This window comes from Anolis sagrei, chromosome 1, assembly GCF_037176765.1.
Source record: "Anolis sagrei isolate rAnoSag1 chromosome 1, rAnoSag1.mat, whole genome shotgun sequence".
Lineage (NCBI taxonomy): Eukaryota > Metazoa > Chordata > Lepidosauria > Squamata > Dactyloidae > Anolis > Anolis sagrei.
In genome coordinates, this window is record NC_090021.1 from 328,413,308 (window position 1) to 328,439,628 (window position 26,321).

Below are 26,321 nucleotides of genomic sequence, written 5' to 3' on the forward strand. Positions count from 1 at the left end.
CCTAAGAATATTTCTATCTAGAAGAGGAACTTTTGGATAGGTTTGTACTTTATCTTTGCTCCATGGTTCAAAGCTATCCAGTCTCGGTATTTCCCTCATTGCGAAAAAATGAGAGCATATTTTTCCCACACTGCTGGAAGCTGGGGACAAACTGTGAAAAGACTGCACATTTTATTCCTTAAAATAAATGCTTTCCCTTCCTGTATCTTGGATGACAAATAACATGAAAAGTTCAGGAATGCATCCCATGCGGATATTGTAGTCATACTGAATTTGGAATTCTCTTAGTCTTTGCAAATATTTTGGTAAAATGATGCTCACCTAAAAGCATTGAATGTTATATGAATATAACATTGAAACCAAATGTGCTAAATATGATAACACTGTTAAGGAAATTGTCCAGTTCTATTGTCTAGGGCCTTCTCAGCGGTGGCACCACAGCTATGGAACTTCCTCCAACAGCCCCCTCCCTCCTGACGTTCAGAAAAAAACCTAAAAATTTGGATGTAGGACCAAGCTTTTGGTTAGTGACTTATCAGTACAATAAGTGAACAGAATAGAGTAGTGACAACTGACTATGATATTGGACTACATGATTTTAAATAAGCAGTTTTTAATGTTTACATGTTTTTAGTGGTTGGTTTCATGCTTATTTTGTTGGATGTTTGTTTGTGTGGCATCAAATTGCTGCCTATATTTAAGCTGTTCTGAGTCCCCAATGGGGTGAGAAGGGCGGGGTATAAATATGGTAAATAAATAAATATTGTATTTTATGTTTAGTTTTTTTAAATTATATATTGTACTGTTGTAGTGTTGCCCACTTTGGATCTCCTTTTGGAGAGAGAAAGTAGGATATTGCTGTTATTATTATTCTAGCAATGAAGATCTGCATAGTTAAAGCAATAGTATTCCCCGTAGTAACCTATGGATGTGAGAGCTGGACCATAAGGATGGCTGAGTGAAGGAGGATAGACGCTTTTGAACTGTGGTACTGGAGGAAAATTCTGAAGATCCAACCAGTCCATACTCCAGGAAATAAAACCCAACTGCTCATTGGAGGAAAGGATATTAGAGGCCAAGATGAAGTACTTTGGCCACAATATGAGAATACAGGAAAGCTTAGAGAAGACAGTGATGCTGGGGGAAATGGTAAGAAAAAGGAAGAGGAGCCGACCATGGGCAAGACGGATGGATAGTATCCTTGAAGTGACTGGATTGACCTTGAAAGAGCTGGGGGTGGCCAAAGCCGACAGGGAGCTCTAGTGTGGGCTGGTTCATGAGTTCTCGAAGAGTTGGAAGCTACTGAACAAATAATGAGTTGTTGTAGGTTTTTCAGGCTGTATGGCCATGTTCTAGAAGTATTCTCTCCTGACGATGCAGGCGAAACGTCAAGAGAGAATACTTCTAGAACATGGCCATACAGCTCCAAAAAGCCTACAACAACCCAGTGATTCCAGCCATGAAAGTCTTCGACAATACAACAGCAATAATCAGGTGCTCTGCTATGGCTGATTTCTCTGGTTGAAGTAGTCTGCAGTGTCTACCGTGTACCATGCAGCTGTGGACAAGTCTACATAGGGACCACCAAATGCAGCAGCATTGCCCAAACACGAATCAAGGAACATGAAAGGCACCGAAGACTACTTCAACCAGAGAAGTCAACCATTGCAAAGCACCTGATGAACCAACCTGGACACTGGATTTTATTTGGGAACACAGAAATGCTGGACCACTCCAACAACCACCATGTCAGACTACACAGAGAAGCCACTGAAATCCACAAGCATGTGGACAATTTCAACAGAAAGGAGGAAACCATGAAAATGAACAAAATCTGGCTACCAGTATTAAACAACTCTAAAATTGCAACAGGACAACAACAGAGAGGAAGCAGGCAGGGACATCTAATCACCTCTCAACAAAATATTGCTCCAGGCACTGCCAGGCAATCAAATGCTAATCAAGGTGGTCAGTTGAAACATTCACACCTAGCTCCAACAGACAAGAGTCCTTTGTCCCACCCTGGTCATTCCACAGATATATAAACCCTTTTTCCTAGTTCCAACAGACCTCACTACCTCTGAGGATGCTTGCCATAGATGCAGGTGAAACGTCAGGAGAGAATGCCTCTAGACCATGGCCATACAGCCCGAAAAAACCTACAACAACCCAAACAAACACCTTGTTTTGAAACTATTCCATCTTTTGTTTCCTATCTACTATGGGCAGACTTCCTATGTACTTTTGGGTTTTTGTGCAAAGCTCTCCCCAGAGCTTTGCAAACATTTCATGTTGGTGACACACATTTTAGACACACATCATCCCACAACACAATAATTTTTATTTTGTATTAGCTAACAGGAGAGTAAGTTCTTCCTCATCTGAACATGAGGAAGAACTTCCTGACTGTGAGAGCCGTTCAGCAGTGGAACTCTCTGCCCCGGAGTGTGGTGGAGGCTTTTTCTTTGGAAGCTTTTAAACAGAGGCTGGATGGCTGTCAGGGGTGATTTGAATGCAATATTCCTGCTCCTTGGCAGGGGGTTGGACTGGATGGCCCATGAGGTCTCTTCCAACTCTTTGATTCTATGATTCTAAGTAAACCCCTTGTAAAAGATACAGACAATTCATAAAAACAGCCAAGGGGGAAATGCCCCAAAGCATTACTTTGCCCATTACTCCTGCTTTAAAAGCAGCACATCAAATATGCACATTGTTCAGTTTGATAGCCAGAACCTGTGTTTCTATCCTTGTCTTTCTTCCTCCAACTCTCCACTCCAGCTGTTCTATCATCCTCCATGCAAAGCCTCCCCAAGGAACATGGACTCTGCCCTAGACACACCCCTACAGATGGGCCTTCTTCTTCCCGCCCCCCACAGCCTCCCCTCCCTCTGCGGCTCAGTCTGCCACCAATCTTTCCACCTGCTGTAGGGCCATTTCCTCCTCCTTCAATGCTGACCCTCTTTGCTCCTTTCAACGCACATAACCAGCTGGCTTTGGTGTGCTCACTCGAGTAGCACATTACTTTTTTTATTTGCAGCTTTTCTCTCAAATCATAGTTACAAAGAATGCGCACAGCATTCTGTGCGCATTCAGAAGACCTACAAACCACTCTAAACACCTTCGCAGAAGCATACACGAAGCTTGGCCTGTCACTGAACATCGAGAAAACCAAAGTGCTGTTCCAGCAGTCACCAGCCATCCCCTCCCCAATGCCAGAGATACAACTTAATGGTGTAACATTAGAAAATGTTGACCATTTCCGCTACCTTGGCAGCCACCTCTCCACCAAAGTCAGCATTGACACCGAAATACAACAACGCCTGAGCTCTGCGAGTGCAGCATTTTCCCGAATGAAGCAGAGAGTGTTTGAGGACCGGGACATCCGTAGGGATACCAAGGTGCTTGTCTATAAAGCTATTGTCCTCCCAACCCTGCTACATGCCTGCGAAACGTGGACTGTCTACAGACGTCACATGCAACTCCTGGAACGATTCCATCAGCGCTGCCTCCGGAAAATCCTGCAAATATCTTGGGAAGACAAGCGGACAAACGTCAGCGTGCTGGAAGAAGCAAAGACTACCAGCACTGAAGCGATGGTCCTCTGCCATCAACTCCGCTGGACCGGCCACGTTGTCCAGATGCCTGACCACCGTCTCCCAAAGCAGTTGCTCTACTCTGAACTTAAGAATGGAAAATGGAATGTTGGTGGACAGGAAAAGAGATTTAAAGATGGCCTCAAAGCCAACCTTAAAATCTCTGGCATAGACACTGAGAACTGGGAAGCCCTGGCCCTTGACCGCTCCAGCTGGAGGTCAGCTGTGACCAGCAGTGCTGCAGAATTCGAGGAGGCACGAGTGGAGGGTGGAAGAGAGAAACGTGCCAGGAGGAAGGCGCATCAAGCCAACCCCGACCGGGACCGCCTTCCACCTGGAAACCAATGCCTTCACTGTGGGAGAAGATGCAGGTCAAGAATAGGGCTCCACAGCCACCTACAAACCCACAAAAATAGTCATCAAGGAAGACCATCTTACTCGTCCAACGAGGGATCGCCTAAGTTACAAAGAAAAAGGGACACTCTTTCCTGCATCTTCAAGGAATACATTTTGTTAAAAGGATCTTAACAGTACATTATGTTTAGAGGATGATGGACTAGATAAGAGCTTCCAAACTGCGTGTCACAACAACACTAATGTGCCGTGACACACAGTTTGGAAGCTCTGATCTCGTCCATCATAGAATCTATGATTCTATGATGGACTAGAACAGAGCTTTCGTATGATATTGTTTCTAGCACCCATTTTTTGCTTGATATTCAAGCAGTGGTTCTTGTAGGTCAGAGCACAGTCCAGAGTAACTCCTAGGTATTTTGGTGTTCTGCAATGCTCCAGTGGGATTCCTTCCCAGGTAATCCTCAGAGCTCAAGATGCTTGTCTGTTCTTAAGGGAAAAAAACACATGTCTGTGTTTTAGATAGATTAGGAATCAGCTGGTTTTCCATGTAATAGGCAGTAAGAGCATCTAAAGCTTTGAAGAGCTTTTGTTCAACCATTTCGAAGCTCTCTGCTTGAGTGGTGATGGCACAATCGTCAGCATAGATAAAACTTTCTGTACTTTCTGGCAGTGGCTGATCATTTGTGTAAATGTTAAACATTAATGGAGCAAGCACACTCATTGGGAAATCTGACTTGGCCATAGTAGTCCACACTGTGGTTACATCCCGTATAGACTATTGCAACACGCTCTACATGGGGCTGGCTTTGAAGACTGTTCAGAAGCTTCAAATGGTTCAAAGGGTGGCAGCTAGGTTATTAACAGGAGCGGTGCTCAGGGAGCATACAACCCCTCTGTTGCTCCAACTCTACTGGCTGCCAGTTTGCTACCAGACACAATTCAAAGTGCTGGCTTCTGGCCTAGCTTACCTGTCCGAACACATCTTTCCCTTGAACCATCTAAGAACATCTGGGGAGGCCCTGATCTTGGTCCCGCCTCCTTCGCAGATGCGACTGAGAGACAGGGCCTTCTCAGTGGTAGTCCCTCAGCTATGGCACGTCCTCCCTAGGGATATTAGATCGGCCCTCTCCCTCTTAATATTTTGAAAAAGTGTCAAAACCTGGCTTTTTGATCAAGCATTTGCAGATGCAGTGTAACAGGCTATTTTAGACCCATGAAACGATTGGACGATGCAACTGTAAATTGATTTAGTAATGAGACGTTGAGGACTTGTTTTATTGTTTTTATTGTTTCTATTGTTTTTATATGGTTTATATTATATGTTAATGTTTTAATATTGTATGCATTGAATTTTGTAGTTTGTAATCCGCCCTGAGTCGCCTCTGAGCTGAGAAAGCTGGTATATAAATATGGTAAATACATAAATGGTAATAAAATGAGGTCAAAACTGCATCAGTTCTACAGTGTAGGTGCATCCTTGAACTCCCCAGTTTTTCTCACCAAAACAAAGTAATTGCCAATCTTGAGGCACCCCAAGAGTGACATTGCCCCTTTAAAATAGGTTGCAGCTCTATTTTATAACATTAGAAAAGTAGCAGAAAACAGAAGCAGAATTTCATGTGATTTCTTCAGATTTGAAAGGGAATATTTGGACAGTATTGAACCTGCCAGTGTCACCCAAGATAGTCATTGCAAGCAATGCAACATTCAATTCACACAGTGCACATTGGGGTGGAGGGTGAAAGTGTATTTTTGCTTTTTACAGTAAAATAGAAATTGTGTTTGGAACGCAAACATAGCTGGCAAAATAACCAGCATCCCAGAACCTGCATGGGCATGTTATGGGACTGATTGGTTTTCTAATAAAACCTCATTCTGCATGTTATGTTGTGTACACTCCCATATTCATTCCTCTTTGTTCTTCCTTTCCAACATTTAAGGAATGGACTCTTGCCTTTTTGCTGTAAAAAGTACCTGATGCCCTTTTGTTGACCAGGTGTTCTTACTCTCTGGAAGCACCATGGTTTTCTTGCTTAGTTTCTCAGAGAGGGAATTGCAAAGGTCTTTGAGTAAGGAAGTAATTTTGGGTGCTTCCCAGTGGCGCACAAGAACTCCTGATAAACATTGCCCTAGGGAAGTGTGAAGTTAGTATCAATTGCTTTGATTCCATGTGTGAATTATTTGCCCCCTGGTGAATTCACAGCTGCTGCTTCGTTGTTCTTATGCACAAATATATAGAATGAGATACGAAATGGGGACCGAGCAGGCAGCACTTCTATCTAACAGAGCTCACAGATTATTAGTAAATCTCCAGATTGAGCAAGAAGAAAGATGGTGTATATTGACTGCATAAAAGCCATCTCAGATAACACCTGCTTTTCATCTAGTTTTAAAAATGTTTGAGGTTTCATATGTAGGGAACGAAGGTTCAATGTCTGCTCTTACAGGGCTCATTAGGAATGGGAAATTATCTGGAATATTGAGGAGCCAGGGTTGTTTTGTTTTGTTTTGTTTTTTTGACATGTCAGAGAATTGTGAGAGAATTGGCCATCTGCAAGGACGTTGCCCAGGGGACGCCTGGATGTTTTGATGTTTTTACCATCCTTGTGGGAGGCTCCTCTCATGCCCCCGCATGAGGAGCTGGAGCTGACAGAGGGAGCACATCCACGCTTTCCCCGGATTCGAACCTGCGACCTGTCGGTCTTCAGTCCTGCTGGCACAGGGGTTTAACTCACTGCGTCACCAGAGGCTCCATAGGAGCCAGGTTGATTTAGTGGTTAGAGCAGTGGTTCTCAACATGTGGGTCTCCAGATGTTTTGGCCTTCAACTCCCAGAAATCCTAACAGCTGGTAAACTGGCTGAGATTTCTGGGAATTGTAGGCCAAAACACCTGGGGACCCACAGGTTGAGAACCACTGGGTTAGAGCACTGGACTGTGACTCTGAAAACCAGATTCAAATGTCCGCTCTGCCATGAAAGCCACTGGGCGACTTTTGGGCATGCCATACATTGTGGAAAGTACCATTAAGTCAGCTTTGATTTATGATGACCCCATGAATGGGATATCTACAAGTCACCTGATCATCAAGAGCCCCACTCAAGTCTTGCAGACTCAAGATTTGTTGCTTCCTTCATTGATTCTATCCAACTGGAATTCAACCTTCCTCTTTTCTATTCTGTTCTACCATGCCACGTAGTATTGTCTATTCTAGGGAGTCATTTCTTCTCATACATCCAAGTCATTGAACCGTTGTATTCAGGGTTTTGGTCACCTTTTACTTTTTCTTCTCCTCTGTCATTAACTGTGTGAAGAGTTTCATCTGTCATCCATTGAGACTCCTCTTCCTTTTTGGAATTCTTCTTTTACATTTCTCCATGTCCCTGGATTCAGTCTAGATATTTTCAAACTCCCAGTCAAATTGACGTAATAATGTAAATCATATTTTATACATTATCTTTACATCCTATGATATGTCCTTCAGATTGTATTTTGGCATGATGGTTGGTTTACTATTTAGCTTTACTTTGTATTGTTTATTTATTTATTTACAGTATTTATATTCTGCCCTTCTCACCCCAAAGGAGACTAAGGGGAGTTCACAATGCACACATAAACGGCTGACATTCAGTGTCGTTTTTAGACATACAAGACACAGACAGATAGAGGTATTTTGGCATTTCAACTTTGGCGCCTGGAGGTTATGCTCAATTCCGGCCACAGGGGGGTGCTGTCATTTCATCCACTATGATGGCGAGTCATTTTGATCGTTTTTCCTCCTTGCTCTTCGATCGCCAGCATTTTTATCATGTCGTAAAATATCTCCCCGCTTTAAGTGGTCCCTAATTACTCTACTCGCAGCTCAGCTAATTTCAAACTGCATAGGTGGACAGTAAGCTAGGCTTAAAAGTCAGGTGCTCAATCAGACTTGGGATTCGAACTTGCCACCTTCTGATCAGCAGTGATTTGTCACTGCTTGTGATTGATATTTTTAGTACAGATTTTGTGCCACAATCTGCTCCTGGTCTTGTTTTTGCAGAAAGGAATGGAGCTTCTATATTTTCTACTTTTAGTTACATGTGCAGTCTATTTGATTTCTTTTTTATTTTGCCATCAGGTTGATGTCCATGTATAGAGTCATTTCTTTTTTTTCTTTTTTTTAACCAGGCTAAAAAATATTTTATTTGTTCATTTCTTGCACTTGAAGTACTCTTCGATGACTTTTTTAGCCTGAGATTAGAGTCATTTCTTGAGCTGTTTGAAGAATGTGTTTTATGATTTACAGATTGTTGACCTAGCACAATTCAACCAGTTGATCCTCCTGCTTCATTTCTTGTTCCTCGGTTGATTTTTCATAGTCTTTCGGTTTTCTCTGTTTCCTATTTTTGCATTCCAATTGCTTATGCTTACCAAGAAGTCCTGCTTTGGTGTTTGATCATTTTTCTTCTGGACTCTCACATAGAATCTTCCAATGTCTTCTTCTGCCTCAGTAGCTGGAGCATAAACATGGAGTAAGGTTATATAGATAGGCATCCCCTGGAGTCTTGTAGACATGATGCAGTCAGACTTTGCATTAAATTGTGGGGTTTTTTCCCAGACAACCCTCTTGCCCTCTTTGTCTCCAAAGGTGTTGTAAATTGTAAACAATAATTTCAGTAGTAAATTGCTAGGGGATAGAATTATTGCATATGAGGAAGAATTTTTCCCCTTTGGACCTTGGGGAAAATGCTGTTGCCAGAAAAAAAAGAAAAAGAAATGAGCCAACATGGAACATAGGTGTGTTGTTGTTGTTGTTGTTGGTTTTAGATTTAAAAAAAATAATCCTTAACATAATGCACACTGTTGCTCTTCAGAGGTCAGGCTTGCATGTTTCTTACTTGCTTACATTTGACTGTTAACTTGAGAAACCAACGGGCTAATTAATGAAACGAACCATTGTTTTAAAACACTTGCACTGCAAAATGTAAATGTAAAAAAAATCCTCTCCTTGTCAGTATGAAAAATGACAATAGCAGAAAAATAATATGTAGGACATCTGCTGTGACTTCTTTTTCGTTTTTGTTGTTGATTACAAAGGAGAGGGAGGGGAGCTTATACAGGATGTAAAAATGGTGTTCAGGGCAAATCGTGCAGAATTCAGATCTTAGATCACAAGCAGAATCAATAAATAAAAGCTGCTTTGTTAACGTTTCAGAAGATCTGTTTGTTAATTGACACCACTATTATTTATTTATTTATTTATTTATTTTATTTACTTTGCTTATATACCGCTGTATCTCAAGTCCGAAGGCGACTCACGGCGGTTCACAAACAGTAAAAACAGTAGAAACAGCAGTGGTTCCATACAACATATAACAATTGACTTAACACATTATCCATAAATTACCAATAAGCAATTACAATGCACAATTATTACGAAAAACAACCGTACCCAATCTTCTCATTATCCAAGCGTAGTCCAGGTTCGTCGTCCATTGTTCCATTCCTATGTTCCATTACCAGATTGCACTAAATTACTCAAACGCCTGCACAAACATCCAGGTCTTCACCTTTTTGCGGAATACCATTAGAGATGGTGCTAGTCTAATGTCCGTAGGAAGGGCGTTCCACAGCCGAGGAGCCACCACCGAGAAGGCCCTATCTCTCGTCCCCGCCAGCCGAGCTTGAGAAGCAGGCGGGATCGAGAGCAGGGTCTCCCCGGAAGATCTCAAACTCCTGGTGGGTTCATAGGCAGAGATGCGGTCAGATAGGTAGCTTGGGCCGGAACCGTTTAGGGCACTATTAACATCAAAGACGTAACTGATACTGTAACTTATTATAATTATTATTAACTTTATTTATACCCCGCAAAATCTCCCGAAGGACTCGATGCGGTTTACAAAGGCCAAGACCGCCGACAACAACAACATACAATACACAATAAACTCATATGCAAATAATAAACATCAAGCAAAACAATAACACCGTGACACAATTAAAACCAAGGCCGGGCCAAATGTAATGGACAAAATTTAAAAAGTGCTGTCGTGACAGGTAATATGTAGAGGTATTTGGGGTAGGTGCAATGTGCAGATAATCCTAAATCTCTAGCAACATGCATTTGGGACTTGAAACCAGGAGTTTCCTATTCTGGAAAGGCATGCTGGAACAGCCAGGTTTTCAGGCGCTTCCTAAAGACAGCCAACGTTGAGGCTTGTCTGATGTCCTTGGGGAGAGAGTTCCAGAGTCGGGGGGCTACCACAGAGAAGGCCCTGTTCCTCGTCCCCACTATTTTCTTTTTGCAATATGAGAATTATATATGTTTCATCTCATGTTATTTATGCTAAATATTTTTGTTTTTATGTTGTTGGGGGCATTGAATTGTGCCATTTGTAAACCGCCCTGAGACGTGTAGGCATGTAGGCATTGAGAAAAATGACTAAGTAATCTCCCATTTTGACCCTTTTGGATTGCCATATATAGTCATGTACAAGTTGTCCTCATATATAAATCAAGGGCAGGATTTGGGAACAACATTGTGGATTTCACAGAATTGGAAGAGACCTCATGGGCCATCCAGTTCAACCCCCTGCCAAGAAGCAGGAAAATAGCATTCAAAGCACCCCCGACAGATGGCCATCCAGCCTCTGTTTAAAAGCCTCCAAAGAAGGAGCCTCCACTACACTCCATGGTAGAGAGTTCCACTGCTGAACAGCTCACCTAATGTTCAGGTGGAATCTCCTTTCCTGTAGTTTGAAGCCGTTGTTCCTCATCCTAGTCTCCAGGAAAGCAGAAAACAAGCTTGCCCTCACATATTTATACAGTAGAGTCTCACTTATCCAACCTTTGCTCATCCAACGTTCTGTATTATCCAACGCAGTCTGCCTCTCGCCCGGATCCACAGCTGTTTCAATACATTGCGATGTTTTGATGCTAAATTCATAAATACAGTAAGTGCTACATAACATTACCATGTATTGAACTGCTTTCCCTGTAAGTGAGGTTTATTACAAAATCGTAACAAAGACTGGACAGTGTTTGAGCTGAAATAGACTTCATTCAGCTTCATGAATCAACAGGTGTTTGAACTTTAGTGAACGTTATACTATCTTCCCTTTTGATGTTTTGTAATGGATAGGTATTTCAGTATTGGAGGAGGGGCGAAGGGTATTGTTCTTTATTTGCATTGACCATTTTGGCTTTCTATGAAATGTTCCACATGTAGACACTATTTTATAAAAAATATTTCTTTTCATCCCACCAGGAGAATACATTAAAACATGGAGGCCAAGGTATTTCCTACTGAAGAACGATGGAACGTTCATTGGTTACAAGGAACGACCACAAGATGTGGACCAACGGGAGTCCCCCTTGAACAACTTCTCAGTGGCTCGTAAGTACTTTCTGGCAATAACCTTCCAGGTCCCCCACTGAGTAAAACGTTTTCAAGTGTGATTTGTGCTCAGTAGTTTGATAATATGCCATATCCATAATATAGTTGAGTCTCGCTTATCCGACATAAACAGGCCACCAGAACATTGGATATACAAAACTCTCTGATGATTGGGAGGGATATAAAACTGCATTATTTTATGGTGCAGATGTAACCAAGAATGTATAGAACGAGAAATCATGTGATTAGCAATGTAATATGTGTTGTAACATCACCTACAAAAAAGGTTGCAGGTTCTAATCCAGGGAGCGGCGTGAGGTCCTGCTGTCAGCCCCAGCTTCTGTCAACCTAGCAGTTCGAAAACATGCAAATACGAGTAGATCAATAGGTACCGCTCCGGTGGGAAGGTAACTGCACTCCATGCAGTCATGCCAGTGGACACATGACCTTGGAGGTGTCTACGGACAACGCCAGCTCTTCGGCTTAGAAATGGAGATGAGCACCAAACCCCAGAGTCGGACACAAATAGACTTAATGTCAGGGGAAAACGTTTACCTTTACTTATTTTGTGGCTCTTCATCTCTCCTATCAAAATATTGTCGAAGGCTTTCATGGCCGGAATCACTGGGTTGTTGTAGGTTTTTTCGGGCTATATGGCCATGATCTAGAGGCATTTTCTCAAGATGTTTCGCCTGCATCTATGGCAAGCATCCTCAAAAGACCTCACTACCTCTGAGGATGCTTGCCATAGATGCAGGCGAAACGTCAGGAGAGAATGCCTCTAGACCATGGCCATTTAGCCCGAAAAAACCTACAACAACCCATCTCTTATCAAAGTTTCTTACATTCGGGTATCAGTTTGTGAGTCCTGCTAGAAATCTTTCTTATGAGTTCTTGCTCTGGAACTGCCCTCCAGCTTATATTAAGACGGTTTGGACTATTGTTTTTTGATGTAGTTGTAGTAGAGTATTTATGTGATGTTTATAAAAGCAGCCGACGGTAACAAGTGGATTTCACCATTTGCTTGCCGTTTCCAAAGCAGCCGGTAGCAGTGCTTTGTTGCTGCCTTCCGCCACCTCTCTCCGTGTCCTTGAACATCCTCTAGTGACAAATGAAGACTGAAGTTTCCTTTCTCAGCATTATTGATTCATGTCGTGGTGTCATCAGAAGCGGGAGCGGAGTTTGACACCTCCATCCCGTGAAATCCGACTCTCTTCTCGCTTTAAGCGCTTGGAGGAGAGTAAATATTTTGACATTCTAGGAAGTCGCTAGGATAATACTGGATGCCTCTCACCACCACCACAGCCATTTGCATCTGAATGCCTTGGTGTCTGCTCACATCAGAAACGCTTGCACTGTCCTACTTACTTTTGAAAGACCCAAAACAACAAGAGGGAAATGTGAAAAAGGCTCTTTGGAGTTGTTTACAATTTCATGCCTTTCAGATTTATGCTTCCACGCCTTGGCGAGAGAAATATGAAGTGAGGTGGCGATAACCAGGAGTCGTAGTAGTTTATAATAAGCCCATTAAATGTCGCGCTACTTGCTCTTGCAAGAACATTATAAGTTGATACAAAAATAGTATATTTTCATGACTTGGAGCTCTGAGTTGTTTAATGTTTAACGTTTTAACATATTTGGATAGCCGCAGTGGCTTGGGTTTTTAATGATAATGTTATCTGTGATTATTTTGATGTTTATTTATATTTATGTAACATATGTTTTATTTAATGTCTGGATTTACTGTTTACATGTTGGGTGGGTGGGATGATTGGGTGGATGGGATGATTGCTTTTGTATTATGTAGTTGTCTTTTTGCTATTTGTATGCCGCTTTGACTCCCATATGTGGGAGAAAAGTGAAGAAGAGGGGGAGGAGGAAGGAGAAGGAGAAGAAGAAGCAGCAGCAGAGAAGAAGAAGCAGGAGGAGGAGAAGAAGAAGCAGGAGGAGGAGGAGAAGAAGCAGAGAAGAAGAAGCAGGAGGAGGAGGACGAGAAGCAGGAGGAGGAGGAGGAGAAGCAGAAGCAGGAGAAGAAGAAGCAGGAGGAGGAAGAGAAGAAGAAGCAGGAGGAGGAGGAGAAGCAGGAGGAGGAGGAGAAGCAGGAGGAGGAGGAGAAGCAGGAGGAGGAGGAGAAGCAGAAGCAGGAGGAGGAAGAGAAGAAGAAGCAGGAGGAGGAGGAGGAGGAGAAGCAGGAGGAGGAGGAGGAGAAGAAGCAGGAGGAGGATGAGAAGCAGAAGCAGGAGGAGGAAGAGAAGAAGAAGCAGGAGGAGGAGGAGGAGGAGAAGCAGAGAAGAAGAAGCAGGAGGAGGAGGAGGAGGAGAAGCAGGAGGAGGAGGAGGAGAAGAAGCAGGAGGAGGAGGAGGAGAAACAGCAGCAGCAGCAGCTGACAAAAGAAAGTTCTCCATGAACAATTTCTGGAAAAAACTCAGATCCAAATTGACAAGGAAAAAACATGGATGTGGCTCACGGAGGCAGACACAGTGAAAGAAATTGATAAAAGTTATTGGTGATTACCCTAAAGCAGGCATGGGCAAACATCGACCCTCCTGGTGATTTGGACTTCCTCCTGGCTGTTGGGAATTGTGGGAGTTGGGGTCTAAATCACCAGGAGGATCAATGTTTAGGGTAAGTGTCTGAGCATGCAAGATACAATCACTAAGGCAAACCCTAGTGATCACTAGGGCAAGCGGAGCTCCTGGTGGCACCGTGGGTTAAAACCCTGTGCCGGCAGGACTGGTCGAGGTTCAAATCCGGGGAAAGCGCAGATGAGCTCCCCCTATCAGCTCCAGCTCTCCATACGGGAAAGAAGCATCCCACAAGGGTGGTAAAGCATCAAAACATCCAGGTATCCCCTGGGCAACATCGTTGCAAACGGCCAATTCTCTCACACCAGAAGCAACAATTTCTCAAGTCACTCCTGACACAACCAAAAAATAAAAATAAAACCCCAATGGTGCAAAGAACAAGCAGCCATCTGATCATCCCAACTCATTTAGGGGGGCATTTGTGTGCAACCTGCAATCGATGTGTCAGGACGCTAATGGCAGTTTTAAACCAAATGCTACCGATGCATGAATCTAAGGACAAAGAAGTGTCCAAGCTGTTGGAAGGATGACACAGAAACATCTGTTGTTCTAAGAGGCTGCCCCATATTTCTGGGAGTGCCAAAACACTTGATTCCTATGATATTTTGATGTCAATTTGATCAATAGATCAACAGCCAGTAGGAATTGTGGGAGTTAAAGTCCAAATCACCTGGGGGGCCCAAGTTTGCCCATGCCTGTCCTAAAGCCACCAGATTCCACCTGATCTTGGAAGCAGAACAGAGTCACCCTGGTTAGTACTTGGATTATTTTTTTTGTCGTGTCAGGAGCGACTTGAGAAACTGCAAGTCGCTTCTGGTGTGAGATAATTGGCCATCTACAAGGATGTTGCCCAGGGGACACTAGGATGATTTGATGTTTTTATCATCCTTGTGGGAGGCTTCTCTCATGTCCCCGCTTGGGGAGCTGGAGCTGACAGAGGGAGCTCATCCGCCTCTCCCCGGATTCGAACCTGCAACCTGTCGGTCTTCAGTCCTGCCGGCACAGGGGTTTAACCCTCTGCGCAACCGGGGGCTCCATGTACTTGGATGGGAGACTGTCAAGGAATACCAGGTTTTGCTGTCTATATTTCAAGGGAAGGAACTCGCAAAAACATTTCCGAAAATCCGATGCCTAAGGAAAATGTATGAAATCCATGGAGTTGACAGGCGACTCGAAGGAGCATGCACACACATATATTGGTTGAAGCTATTCCTTTGTTTCTGTTAATGAAACCTTGTTCTTTACTTAGTCAAAAGCCATCTATTTCGGTGAGATATGGTTCAGGACGTAACCGGCAGCGCGTGGCAAGACTTTCCTTGCTCTTTGAAGTACTGTACAAGTTTTCCCCCTCCTCAAATGAAGCTTTTCTTCCTTTCTTGATGTGTTTTGCAATGATTGAGCAGGGTAATTAGACAGCATATTGTTCACTAAACAAAACATTTCTGTGTGACACACTTGAATTATAGTGGTTATTAACTGACAAATCTCTTATTATTCATCTTGCTGTGTGCTTTTGAAGATTGCTGGATCAGCAAGCTTAGCAAATATCAACGGGGCTATGCTGATTTAGAGGAAACGTGTCGATTTTAATGGGCCTCATTCCTTTCGTTGTATCGAAAAACAATAATGGAATGTCACACTTGAGGTCAGAGTCATTCCGGGTGTTTGCTCAGTCCCTGCTTATGTCACTCCCTCTTTACTCTCTTAAATTTAGGACTGAGGATCCTACAGCCCTCACAGTCCTTTACTGTTGGCTAGGCTGAGGAAGACTGAAGGCAAACTAGAGTATGCCAAGTATTCTCCACTTCAGTGTGTTGTCGAAGGCTTTCATGGCCGGAATCACTGGGTAGCTGTGAGTTTTCCGGGCTGTATGGCCATGTTCCAGAAGCATTCTTTCCTGATGTTTCATACATATGTGGCAGGCACCCTCAGAGGTTATGTGACCTCACAACCTCTGAGCATGCCTGCCATAGATGTGGGAGAAATGTCAGGAGAGAATGCTTCTGGAACATCACCATACAGCCTGGAAAACTCAACAGCAATCCAGTTCTCCACTTCAGCTTTAGATTATAGCAGTCTCTCCACATTTGCACGTTCATCTTTTATGGGTTTGATTATTTATGTATTCCATGAGTAAATTCTCTGTAGGAACCTTTAGGACTTCCATTGTGGCCTTGTGATCAACTCCTAGTGTAGTCCTAATGGGAAACCTATAGATTCCTAGAGAATACATTTCTGTAGGTTATTGTAGTTCTTCTTGCTTGGTGATAGAAGAACAGCAAGAACTCCCTAGGAAGAGAATTCAAGACGAGATCCTATCTTGTGTTCCTACCAGCCATACCTTGGCAGCCACCTCTCCACAAAAGTAAACATTGACACTGAAATACAACACCGCCTGAGCTCTGCGAGTGTATCGTTTTTCTGAATGAAGCACAAAGTATCCGTAGGGATACCAAGGTGCTTGTTTATAAAGCTATTGTCCTCCCAACCTTGCTATATGCCAGCGAAACGTGGACTGTCTACAGACGTCACATGCAACTCTTGGAACGATTCCATCTGCATTGCCTCCGAAAAATCCTGCAAATCTCCTGGGAAGACAGGTAGACTAATGTCAGTGTGCTGGAAGAAGCAAAGACCACCTGCATTGAAGCGATGGTCCTCCGCCATCAACTCCACTGGACCAGCCACGTTGTCTGAATGCCCGACCATTGTTTCCCAAAGCAGTTGCTCTACTTGGAACTCAAGAATGGAAAATGTTGGTGGACAGGAAAAGAGATTTAAAGATTGGCTCAAAGCCAACCTTAAAAACTCTGGCATAGACACAGAGAATTGGGAAGCCCTGGCCCTTGAGCGCTCCAGCTGGAGGTCAGCTTAGACCAGCAGTTCTGTAGAATTTGAAGAGGCACGAATTGAGGGCGAAAGAGAAAAACGTACCAAGAGGAAGGTGCATCAAGCCAACGCAGACCGAGACTGCCTTCCACCTGGAAACCGATACTGCGGGACAACATGCAGGTCAAGAATAGGCTCCACGGTCACCTACGGACCCGCCACCAGAACACCGAACTTGGGAGACAACGAGGGATCGCCTAAGTAAGTAAGTAAGTACCTGTGAAGATGGTGGAACTGAAAGGAAGGCCTCTTATGAGGATCTCAAGACTCCAGCAGGCTTATACAAGGAGGTTGAAGTTGTCAAATTGGATTTAAGGCGACCGCATGAATGACAGAACTCCCAAGTCACCTGCTTATCAACAGATTCAGGTCTTGCAGATCCAAGACTCTGGTTTCCTTCATTAAGTCCCTCCAGCTATTTTGCAGTTTTCTTCTTTTCCTACCTCGGCATGCATTCTTTTATAGTAAGCAATGCCTTCTTATGATACAACCAACGTATGACAGTCTCCATTTAGTAATCTTTGTTTCTTTTGAAGCCTGATTAGCTCTAGGATGCATTCATTTGTCTTTTTAGCAGTCCTTCGAACAGGCATCCTCATACTCCGACCCTCCAGCTGTTTGAGCCTCCAACTCCCAGAAGCCTTACCCAACTTGTTCAATGGTCAGGAATTCTAGGAGTTAGAGGACTAAACAGCTGGAGGGCCAGAGTTTGAGGCTGCCTACTTGGAGGTCACAAAAGAGCCATGCAACTGCAAGCAACTATGTGAACTAAGGCTACAACAAATGGGATGACAGAATATGCACTTTGCAAGTGCTTCTTACTTATTGATTTCTTATGATGTCCTATTGATTATATGCTTTGTTTTATTGTATCCTTCATGAGCTGTGTGAAATGTTAGGTGTAAATATTTGAGGAAGCCAAATAAATAAAACAAATGATTCACGGCCTAAAAAGAATAAATAAATCTTGATGTCTTGGTTTTTAGGCCTGTTCCAGGGGTTTTTGAAGAGGCACTGATTCAGAAAATTGCATTGGATAGGCTGCACCAGTTCTAGTTTCTTAGACATGGTTATCGTGGTTTTCTATGGGCTGGGCTTTAGCACAGCTGGTAAATCACCAGCAATGATAAGATTTACTAATGAAAAGGTTGCCAGTTTTAAGGCCTGGGTCTGCGTGAGCACCCAGCTGTCAAACCAGATCAGTGTTTACCTAAGCAGTTCGAAAACAGCTTGAGCTGCAAGTAGAAAAATTGGGTACCGTTTATTAGGATTTGAAAAAGGACGCCATAATATGGTGGGTTAACTGGAGGGATATGTGTCAGCAGCCGATTAGCTGAGCGTGCCAGGGGGCAGGGTTCTGATTGGCTGGCTGCTGAGGCCAACGGTTCTAACTGTCATTCTACCTTTTGTTCTCACTTTGGACAGTGAATTGATATTGCGGGCTGCCAATTATCTTAAGGACTGATCATTTTAAGAAGGCATGAGACTTATTTCAAAGACTATTTAAAAAGGGCTATTTTATTCCTCTGATCTCTTCTTGTATTCAAAGAAACCGATGTATATATTGTTACCATGTTTGAACCTTTGAACTACAGTAAAGATGCTGTTATTTGTTTCACAATCCTGAGTGGCATTTTATTATACAGCAGGATATACCTTGGTTTAAATACTGTGGCAAAGCTTCTGCTTTTTCTGCTTATACCGATTTACCAACCCTCACACCACTGAAACAAGTGGGGGAGATATTTTACAACACCATAAAAAAAAGATTTGAAAATGCCCGGCAATCAAAAAGAAGGAAGAAATCCCGATGGCTCTTTGTCATAGAGGATGGAGCGACAGCACCCCCCTGTGACTGAGTTTGAGCACAGTCTCCAAGATACCAAAAAACTGGACATCGACACAACATACCTCCTTTCCGTTCTGTCTGTCTCTGTCCTGTCTGTCCAAAACAGCATTGAAAGTTTGCCGTGTATGTGTACTGTGATCCGCCCTGAGTCCCCTTTGGGAGATAGGGCGGAATATAAATTAAGTGTTGTTGTTAACTAGTATATGGCATACATCCTGTTACATGGCATGTGTTCTGTATCTCAAAAACTAGAACAGCTGGGTGAAAACTGGTGCCATTTTTGGAATCAGCAGGTCAGATAGACTCAGAAGCAGGGCTAATATTTAAGGTACCAAATGTGTGTTGGGCAGTGTTATCTATATCATTGCAAAAGGTAATTGCAGCTTTACTTGGGATTAATGCTTTCAGATGTACTGTTGAAGGTGGATTCATTGTTCCTTAATTCCCCTCGTTCCTGGTGGAGTTGGCATTTGCCTGGCAAGAGGAGAATGCTGTATGATAATCCAGAATTTGGTAGAAAGTTTTTTTAAGACTATAGTTCCCAGATCCCTGTGAGGTTGTAGTCTACTGGGTTGTAGTCTACTGGGGAGGCCCTGCTCTTGATCCCACCAGTGTCTCAAATGCATCTGGTGGGGACAAGGGACACGGCTTTCTCGGTGGTGACCCCCGCTTATGGAATTTGCTCCTCTGCGAGATTAGATCGGCATCCTCCCTCCTTACTTTTAGGAAAAAAACTAAAGACGTGGTTTTGGAGCCAGGTCTTTGGCTAGTGGGCACAACAGCACTTTAGGCACTGAACTTGGACAATAGGATTGTTTGAAAATTGGAAATGGCTTTATGACCTGTGATTATGTAATATTTTCTATGTGGTTATGTAATTTTAATTAATTATGTAATGGATTTTATATTGCTGTTTTATATTGTTGTTTAGATACTGTTAGCATTTAATTGTTGCCTGTATTAGCCGCCCTGAGTCCCCCCTCGAAGTTGAGAAGGGCGGTGTAGAAATGGTCTAAATAAATAAATAGTCTAAGTAGGACGTTAAGATCTTCTGGGGAGACCCTGCTCTCGGTCCCGCCTTCCTCGCAGATATGTTTGGACGAGAGACAGGGCCTTCTCAGTGGTGGCCCCTTGACCGTGGAACGCCCTGCCTAGGGATATAAGATCGGCCTCCTCCCTCCTGACTTTTCGAAGAAAGGTGAAAACCTGTTTTTTTTGAGCAGGCCTTCCCAAATATGGCATAGTTATATGAAATCATGGAACCACTTGACAACACAATTGAATAATGACTTAACATGGAGACGCTCACGATAACATTTTTAAGGCTTTGTATGGTTTTTTATATTCTTACTAGCTGTACCCGCCACGCTTTGCTGTGGCCAACCTTCCCTATTTCTCTCCTTTTCCTCCTTCCTTCACTCCCTCTTTCCTTCCTTCCTTCCTTCCTTCCCGTCTTTCCTTCTCTTCTTCCTTCCTTCTCTATCTCTTTCCTTCCTTCCCCCTTTTTCTTTCTCTTCTGCTGTCTTCTTTTCTTCCTTCTCTCTTTCCTTCTTTCCTTCCCTCCCTCTTTCTCTACATCTTCCCCCCATCCTTTGCTCCCTCTTTCCTTCCTTCCTGCCTTCCCTTTTTTCTTTCCTTTTCTCCTTCCTTCCTTCTCTAACTTTCCTTCTTTCCCCCTTTTTCTTTCCATCCTTCTTTTTCACCTTTCTTCCTTATCTACCTCTTTCCTTCCTATTTTCTCTCTTTGCTTCCATGCTTTCTTCCCCCTTTCCTTCTTTCTTTTTTTCTTTCCCTCCCTCCCTCTTTCTTTTCTTTTCTTTCTTTTCTTTTCTTTCTTTTTTTCCCCCTCCCCTCCCTTTCTTCCCTTTCTCTGTATTGTCATTTAGCTTTTCGCCATTTAGCTTTTGGGGGCTTTTTAAGTCCCTTCTACTGTGTTTTTCAGTGTTTTTATGAGTGAAGGACATACATTGGCCTGTTAGATGTATTGTGTCCAAATTTGGTGTCAATTCCTCTAGCGGTTTTTGAGTTCTGTTAATCCTACAAACGAACATTACGATTTTATTTATATAGATGTTGTATGCTAATGTTTTTAACATTTTTTATGATTGTTTAATTGTTATAATTGTTGAAGCATCAAATTGTTGCCAATTGTGAACCTCTCTGAGTCACCTCTGGGCTGAGGGGCGGTATATAAATATGGTAAATAATCTATATATATAAATCTGTAAGGGGCGTCCAACGGGACAGCAAAACTAAAAAAAAACTCCGATGAAAATTTACCAAAATTCCCATGCACATACCTCAACCCACAAGGTATGCACAAATCTCATCAAAATAGCAAACAACATTTTACCAAACCCACAATTTCCAAAACAAAGGGAGCATGCGCAGGGCCCAATCAAGGAAGAGGAAAAACATCGAAGGAAGGAAACAGAGAAGGAAACATGGAAGCAAAGTGTGAAGGAAAGAAGGAAAGAGGTAGAGAAGGGAGAAAAGAGAGAAAGAGGAAATGAAGAGGGATGGAAAGAAATGGCTAGAGAAAGAAGGAAGGAGATAAGGAAGGAAAGAGGAGTGAAGGAAGAAGAGAAAGAAAGAGAAAGAGGGGGGAAGGAAGGACAGACAAAAGGAAGAATGGAAACAAAAACCAAAGGAAGGAAGAAAGGAAAGAGGCAGAGAAGGAAGAAAGAGAAAGGGAAGGAAAAGAAAAAAGGAAGAAGGAAAGAGGAAGAGAAGGAAGGAAGGAGAGAAGGAAAGAAGAAAAGGGAATGAGGGAAAGAAGGAGAGAAAGAGGGAGGTAAAGGTGGGCCACAGCAACGCGTGGCCAGGTACTGCTAGTAAATAGATAAATAACTTGACAAGCTTCATTTTAAGATCACAGACTTCTTGATTATCTGTAAACGGACCAATGAGCAGAGTCACTCTTTTAGAGTAGAATAATTTTTATGCACCGCTCTTTAGTTTGTGAAGTCGCAACATACTCTTGTAGTATCAACACTTTCTTTATTGTGTCTTTTCTTACTTTCCTTGTGATGCTGGTTTGAACTAAATGGGGGAAGTGAGTTGCTTATCTCATTGCAACTTCTCCTTTTCATTACTTGTTTAATACGCTCTTTAAATCTAATTGTGTTCTTTTAGTAGGATGTGGTATAACCTTGGCGTGCCGTGAATGAAAATCCAGATCTTCTGGATGATTTTTTCTTTTAAAAAGCAGATACAAAAGTAGTCATTGAGAACTTCACAATTTCAGCAGCAAATGAGGCAGAAAGTATGTGCCCCGAATCGCAGTAACTGAGAATGAAAGAGGAGATGAGGGGTGGGAAAGGGACGTGGAGATGAAATCCAGCCAATGGCAATAAATATTTAATCTCGTTGTAAGTATGCAGATTAAAAGCTTTTAGTTTTAAAAGCAAGCATGCTCTTTAAGTTGCCGCACTAATAATGTTACCCTTGACAATGCCAGAGTAGAAGTGGCAAGCGTCCAAAAAGATGTGCGACTGCAAGTCCAAGTGAATTGGATTCTCTTGATAGTGGATCATGTTTATGTCTTCATTAATGCCCTGAGATTTCAAACCTACTGTGTAAGCAGGACTGTTTCCCTGAAGGCCAGGTTAATTTAGCACTTAGTGATAACTCTTTTAAATGAATATTTATTGGCTGAGAGTGATGCAGAGTTATGTGGTATGTGCAATGTTTCTGACGCTACTCACTGTAGGGAAGAGGATAAGTGACCTGGCATGGGCTAGCTTCATATTTCTCATCAAGTCAGCTTTCAATCAGCTAATCATCATAGACTCATAGAATCAAAGAGTTGGAAGAGACCTCATGGGCCATCCAGTCCAACCCCCGCCAAGAAGCATGAATATTGCATTCAAATCACCCCTGACAGATGGCCATCCAGCCTCTGTTTAAAAGCTTCCAAAGAAGGAACCTCCACCACACTCCGGGGCAGAGAATTCCACTGCTGAATGGCTCTCACAGTCAGGAAGTTCTTCCTCGTGTTCAGATGGAATCTCCTCTCTTGTAGTTTGAAGCCATTGTTCCGCATCCTAGTCTCCAAGGAAGCAGAAAACAAGCTTGCTCCCTCCTCCCTGTGGCTTCCTCTCACATATTTATACATGGCTATCATATCTCCTCTCAGCCTTCTCTTCTTCAGGCTAAACATGCCCAGCTCCTTAAGCCGCTCCTCATAGGGCATGTTCTCCAGACTCTTGATCATTTTAGTCGCCCTCCTCTGGATACATCACCAGGCTAGTACTTTGCTACGTTGTCCAAATGCCTGATCACCGTCTCCCAAAGCACTTACTATACTCCCAACTCAAGAATGGGAAATGTAATGTTGGTGGACAGGAAAATAAATATAAAGAAGGGCTTAAAGCTAATCTTAAAAACAATAGCATCGACCACAAGAACTGGGAATCCCTGGCCCTTTTGTGCTCTAACAGGAGGTCAGCTGTGACCATCAGTGCTGCAGAATTTGAAGAGGTACGAATAGAGGGCGAAAGGGAGAAACGTGCCAAGAGGAAGGTGCATCAAGCCAATCCTAACCGGGACCACCATCCACCTGGAAACCAATGTCCTCAGTGCAGGAGAACATGAGGATCAAGAATAGGTCTCCACAGCCACCTATGGACCTACCGCCAAGACGCTACACTTGGAGGAACATCATCCTCAGACTGTGAGGGATCGCCTAAGGAAAAGGAGTACTGGGCCATAAATGAGGGTTTTGTTTGGTTTCCGTATCCGGAGCAACTTGAGATACTGCAAGTCGCTTCTGGTGTAAGAGAGTTGGCTGTCTGCAAGGGCGTTGCTCAGGGAACACCCAGATGTTTTACCATCCTGTTACAGGCTTCTTGCATGGGAAGCTGAAGCTGACAGACAGGAGCTCATCCCGCTCCCCGGATTCGAACTGCCGCCCCAGCACAAGGGTTTAACCCATTGCACCACCAGGGACTCCTCTGAGTTATTGGGATTTGTGTACTTGTTTTTTTGCTCCTCATTGTTGGTGGGATGCTTTCTGATCTCAGGGTCTCACCCTCTGGCACTGTCTTTTGCTTCATTTTGGATTGTCTCATCATAAGATTATCAAGATACATTCAGACTGTGGATTATACATTCCTGGACAGAACCACAAACATGAGCAAATGTCAAATGCCTTGGGATCCTTCAAGTATGGCGATGCATACTTTCAGCAATACCACCTTTCTTAAGCTTTGCTCTACTATTTGAATTTCTTTAAATGGCTATTCCAGCTATTGAAGTTGGAAACTTTTAAACACAAAACGTAAACTCTGCCACTTGATTCTGGCCCAACCCTGTACCAAAAATGCCCTTGCTTTGTTTTCTTCAAGCCGCTACTTCACTTCTTCCTACTTCTTCCTACTCAAGTTAATACAAAACTTATTCAGAGAAAAGTGGGCTATCCTTGCAACAGTTACTTCCTTCTCCACAAGCTTAGTTGCGTAAAACCATCCAGCTGCTTGTGTCTTTCCCCAGGATGACTTTTCCAAAAATCCAGTTTCTTTGTATCTTACTATACTCAGTTTCATGCCCTTTGAGTTGTCAAAAGCAAATTCGAGTGTTTCCATACCCTGCCACCTGAAGAAACAATCTTGCTGTCCAGCAAAAAACTCGGTTTAACAATTAATGCTGCCTGAGTGAAGTCGTGCTAGTAATCCATTGATTTTGAATTGTTTTTCTATCCCTCAACCATGGTCCATGGAATGGATGCTATTTGTTCTCCAGCACAGTAAGCTTGAGATGCACTAATACTTCCTAAGTAGCTGCATCAGTAGGAATACAATATCTAGATCAGGTATGGGTAAACTGAGGTCTGGGTGCTGGAGGAGGCCCCTTGGGTTCTTTTCTCTGGCCCTCCTTTATATTACAATCCTCTCTTTCCTTCCTTCCTTCTTTCTTTCCTTCCTTCTTCCCTCCTTTCTCCTTCTCTTCCACCCTTTCATCCTTCCTTCTCTCTTTCCTTCCTCTTTCCCTTTCTTCATTCCTTTCCACCCTTTCGCCCTTTCTTCCTGCTCTCTTTCCTTCATTCTTCCTTCCCTCTTTCCCCTTCCCTTCCAGCTTGCGTCCTCCCTTCCTTCTCTCCTTCCTTCTTCCTTCCTTTCTTTCCATCCATCCCTTCCATCTTCCCTTCTTCCCTCCCTTCTGTCTTTCCTTCCTCCCTACCTCCCTCCCTTCTCTCTCTTTCTCCTTCCATCCTTCCCTTTCACCCTTTCGTCCTTTCTTCCTTCTCTCTTTCCTTTCTTCTTCCCTCCCTCTTTCTCCTTCCTTTCCACCTTGCGTCCTCCCTTCCTTCTCTCTTTACTTCTTCCTTTCTTATTTATTTATTTACTTACTATGCTTCTATATCGCCATTCTCAGCCCTAGAGCGACTCATGGCGGTTTACAAAACGGCACAATTCGATGCCCACAACAGTACAAAAATAATTTAAACATTAAAAACATTTAATACAGGTAAAAATTCATTACAATTAACATCAATAACACAATAAAAACCATAAGTCCTCTGCATTTCATTACGAGTCATTATCCAGTCACATTGTCCAACTTTCTTTCTTTCCATCCATCCCTTCCATCTTCCCTCCTTCCCTCCCTTTTATCTTTCCTTCTTTCCTCCTCCCTCCCGCCCTACCTTCTCTCTCTCTCTTTCTCCTTCCATCCTCCCTCTCTCCCTCTTTTTCCTTCCTTCCTTTCATCCATCCATCAATTCATCCCTTTCTTCTTTCTCTTTTTATGTCCTCCTTCCTTTCTTTTCTTCCATACTTGCCTTCCACTGTTTCATCCTTCATTCCTTCCCTTTTGTCTTTCCTTCCTTCCCTCTTTCCTCCCTCCTTCCCTCTCTCCCTGGGCCCTTCCACATAGCCATATAACCCAGAATATCTAGGCAGATAATCTAGGCAGACAATATCTGGTTATCTGAGTCCACAGTGCCATATAATCCAGTTCAAAGCAGGTAATGTGGGGTTTTATTCAGCTGCATGGAAGGGGGCCCTCTTTCTCCCTCCATCCATCCTTCCCTTCCTCCCTTTCGTCCTTCCTTTCCTCTCTCTTACCTTCCTCCTAGCAAGGAGTGCTAGCATGCGCCCCCCAAGTTAGAAAGCTTGCCTATGCCGGGTCTAGATCAAGGGAAATAATAGCCCTACTCTATTCTACTTTGGTCAGGCCTCATCTAGAGTAATATTGTGTCCAGTACTGAGCACCTTAATTCAAGAGGGATATTGACAAGCTGGAACGTGTCCAGAGAAGGGCCACCGAAATGATCAGAGGTTTGGAAACCAAGGCTCGTGGGGAATGGATGAGGAAGCCGGGTCTGTTTAGCTTGGAGAAAAGAAGCTGAGAGGACACATGATAGCCAATAAGTTGCCGAGCCAAATTCAAGATGCAGGTTATGACCTATACAGCCCTAAATGGTTCGGGCTCCACCTATCTTCACGATCGCATCTCCCTCTATGAACCAGCATAAACTTTAAGATCTTCCGAGGAGGCCCTACTCTTGCTCCCATCACCGTCACAAGCATGGTTGGTGGGGATGAGAGAGAGGGCCTTCTCAGTGGTGGCCCTCCACCTCTGGAACGCCCTTCCTAGGGAAACAAGACAGACCCTATCCCTCCCCTCATTCCGTAAGAGCTTGAAGACCTGGTGGTTTAAACAAGCCTTTGAGAAG

At 43.3% G+C, this 26,321-nt stretch overlaps 1 protein-coding gene across 2 annotated transcripts in view; it reads left to right on the top strand.

The window, feature by feature from the left end:
- The window catches only part of AKT1 (AKT serine/threonine kinase 1), a 160,819-nt gene that overhangs the window by 84,120 nt on the left and 50,378 nt on the right, over positions 1-26,321 (top strand). For both annotated transcript variants that reach the window (XM_060754619.2, XM_060754627.2), the window contains exon 3: positions 11,192-11,320. In XM_060754619.2, coding sequence (XP_060610602.1) covers positions 11,192-11,320 — 129 coding nt within the window. The remainder of the gene's footprint in view (positions 1-11,191; positions 11,321-26,321) is intronic.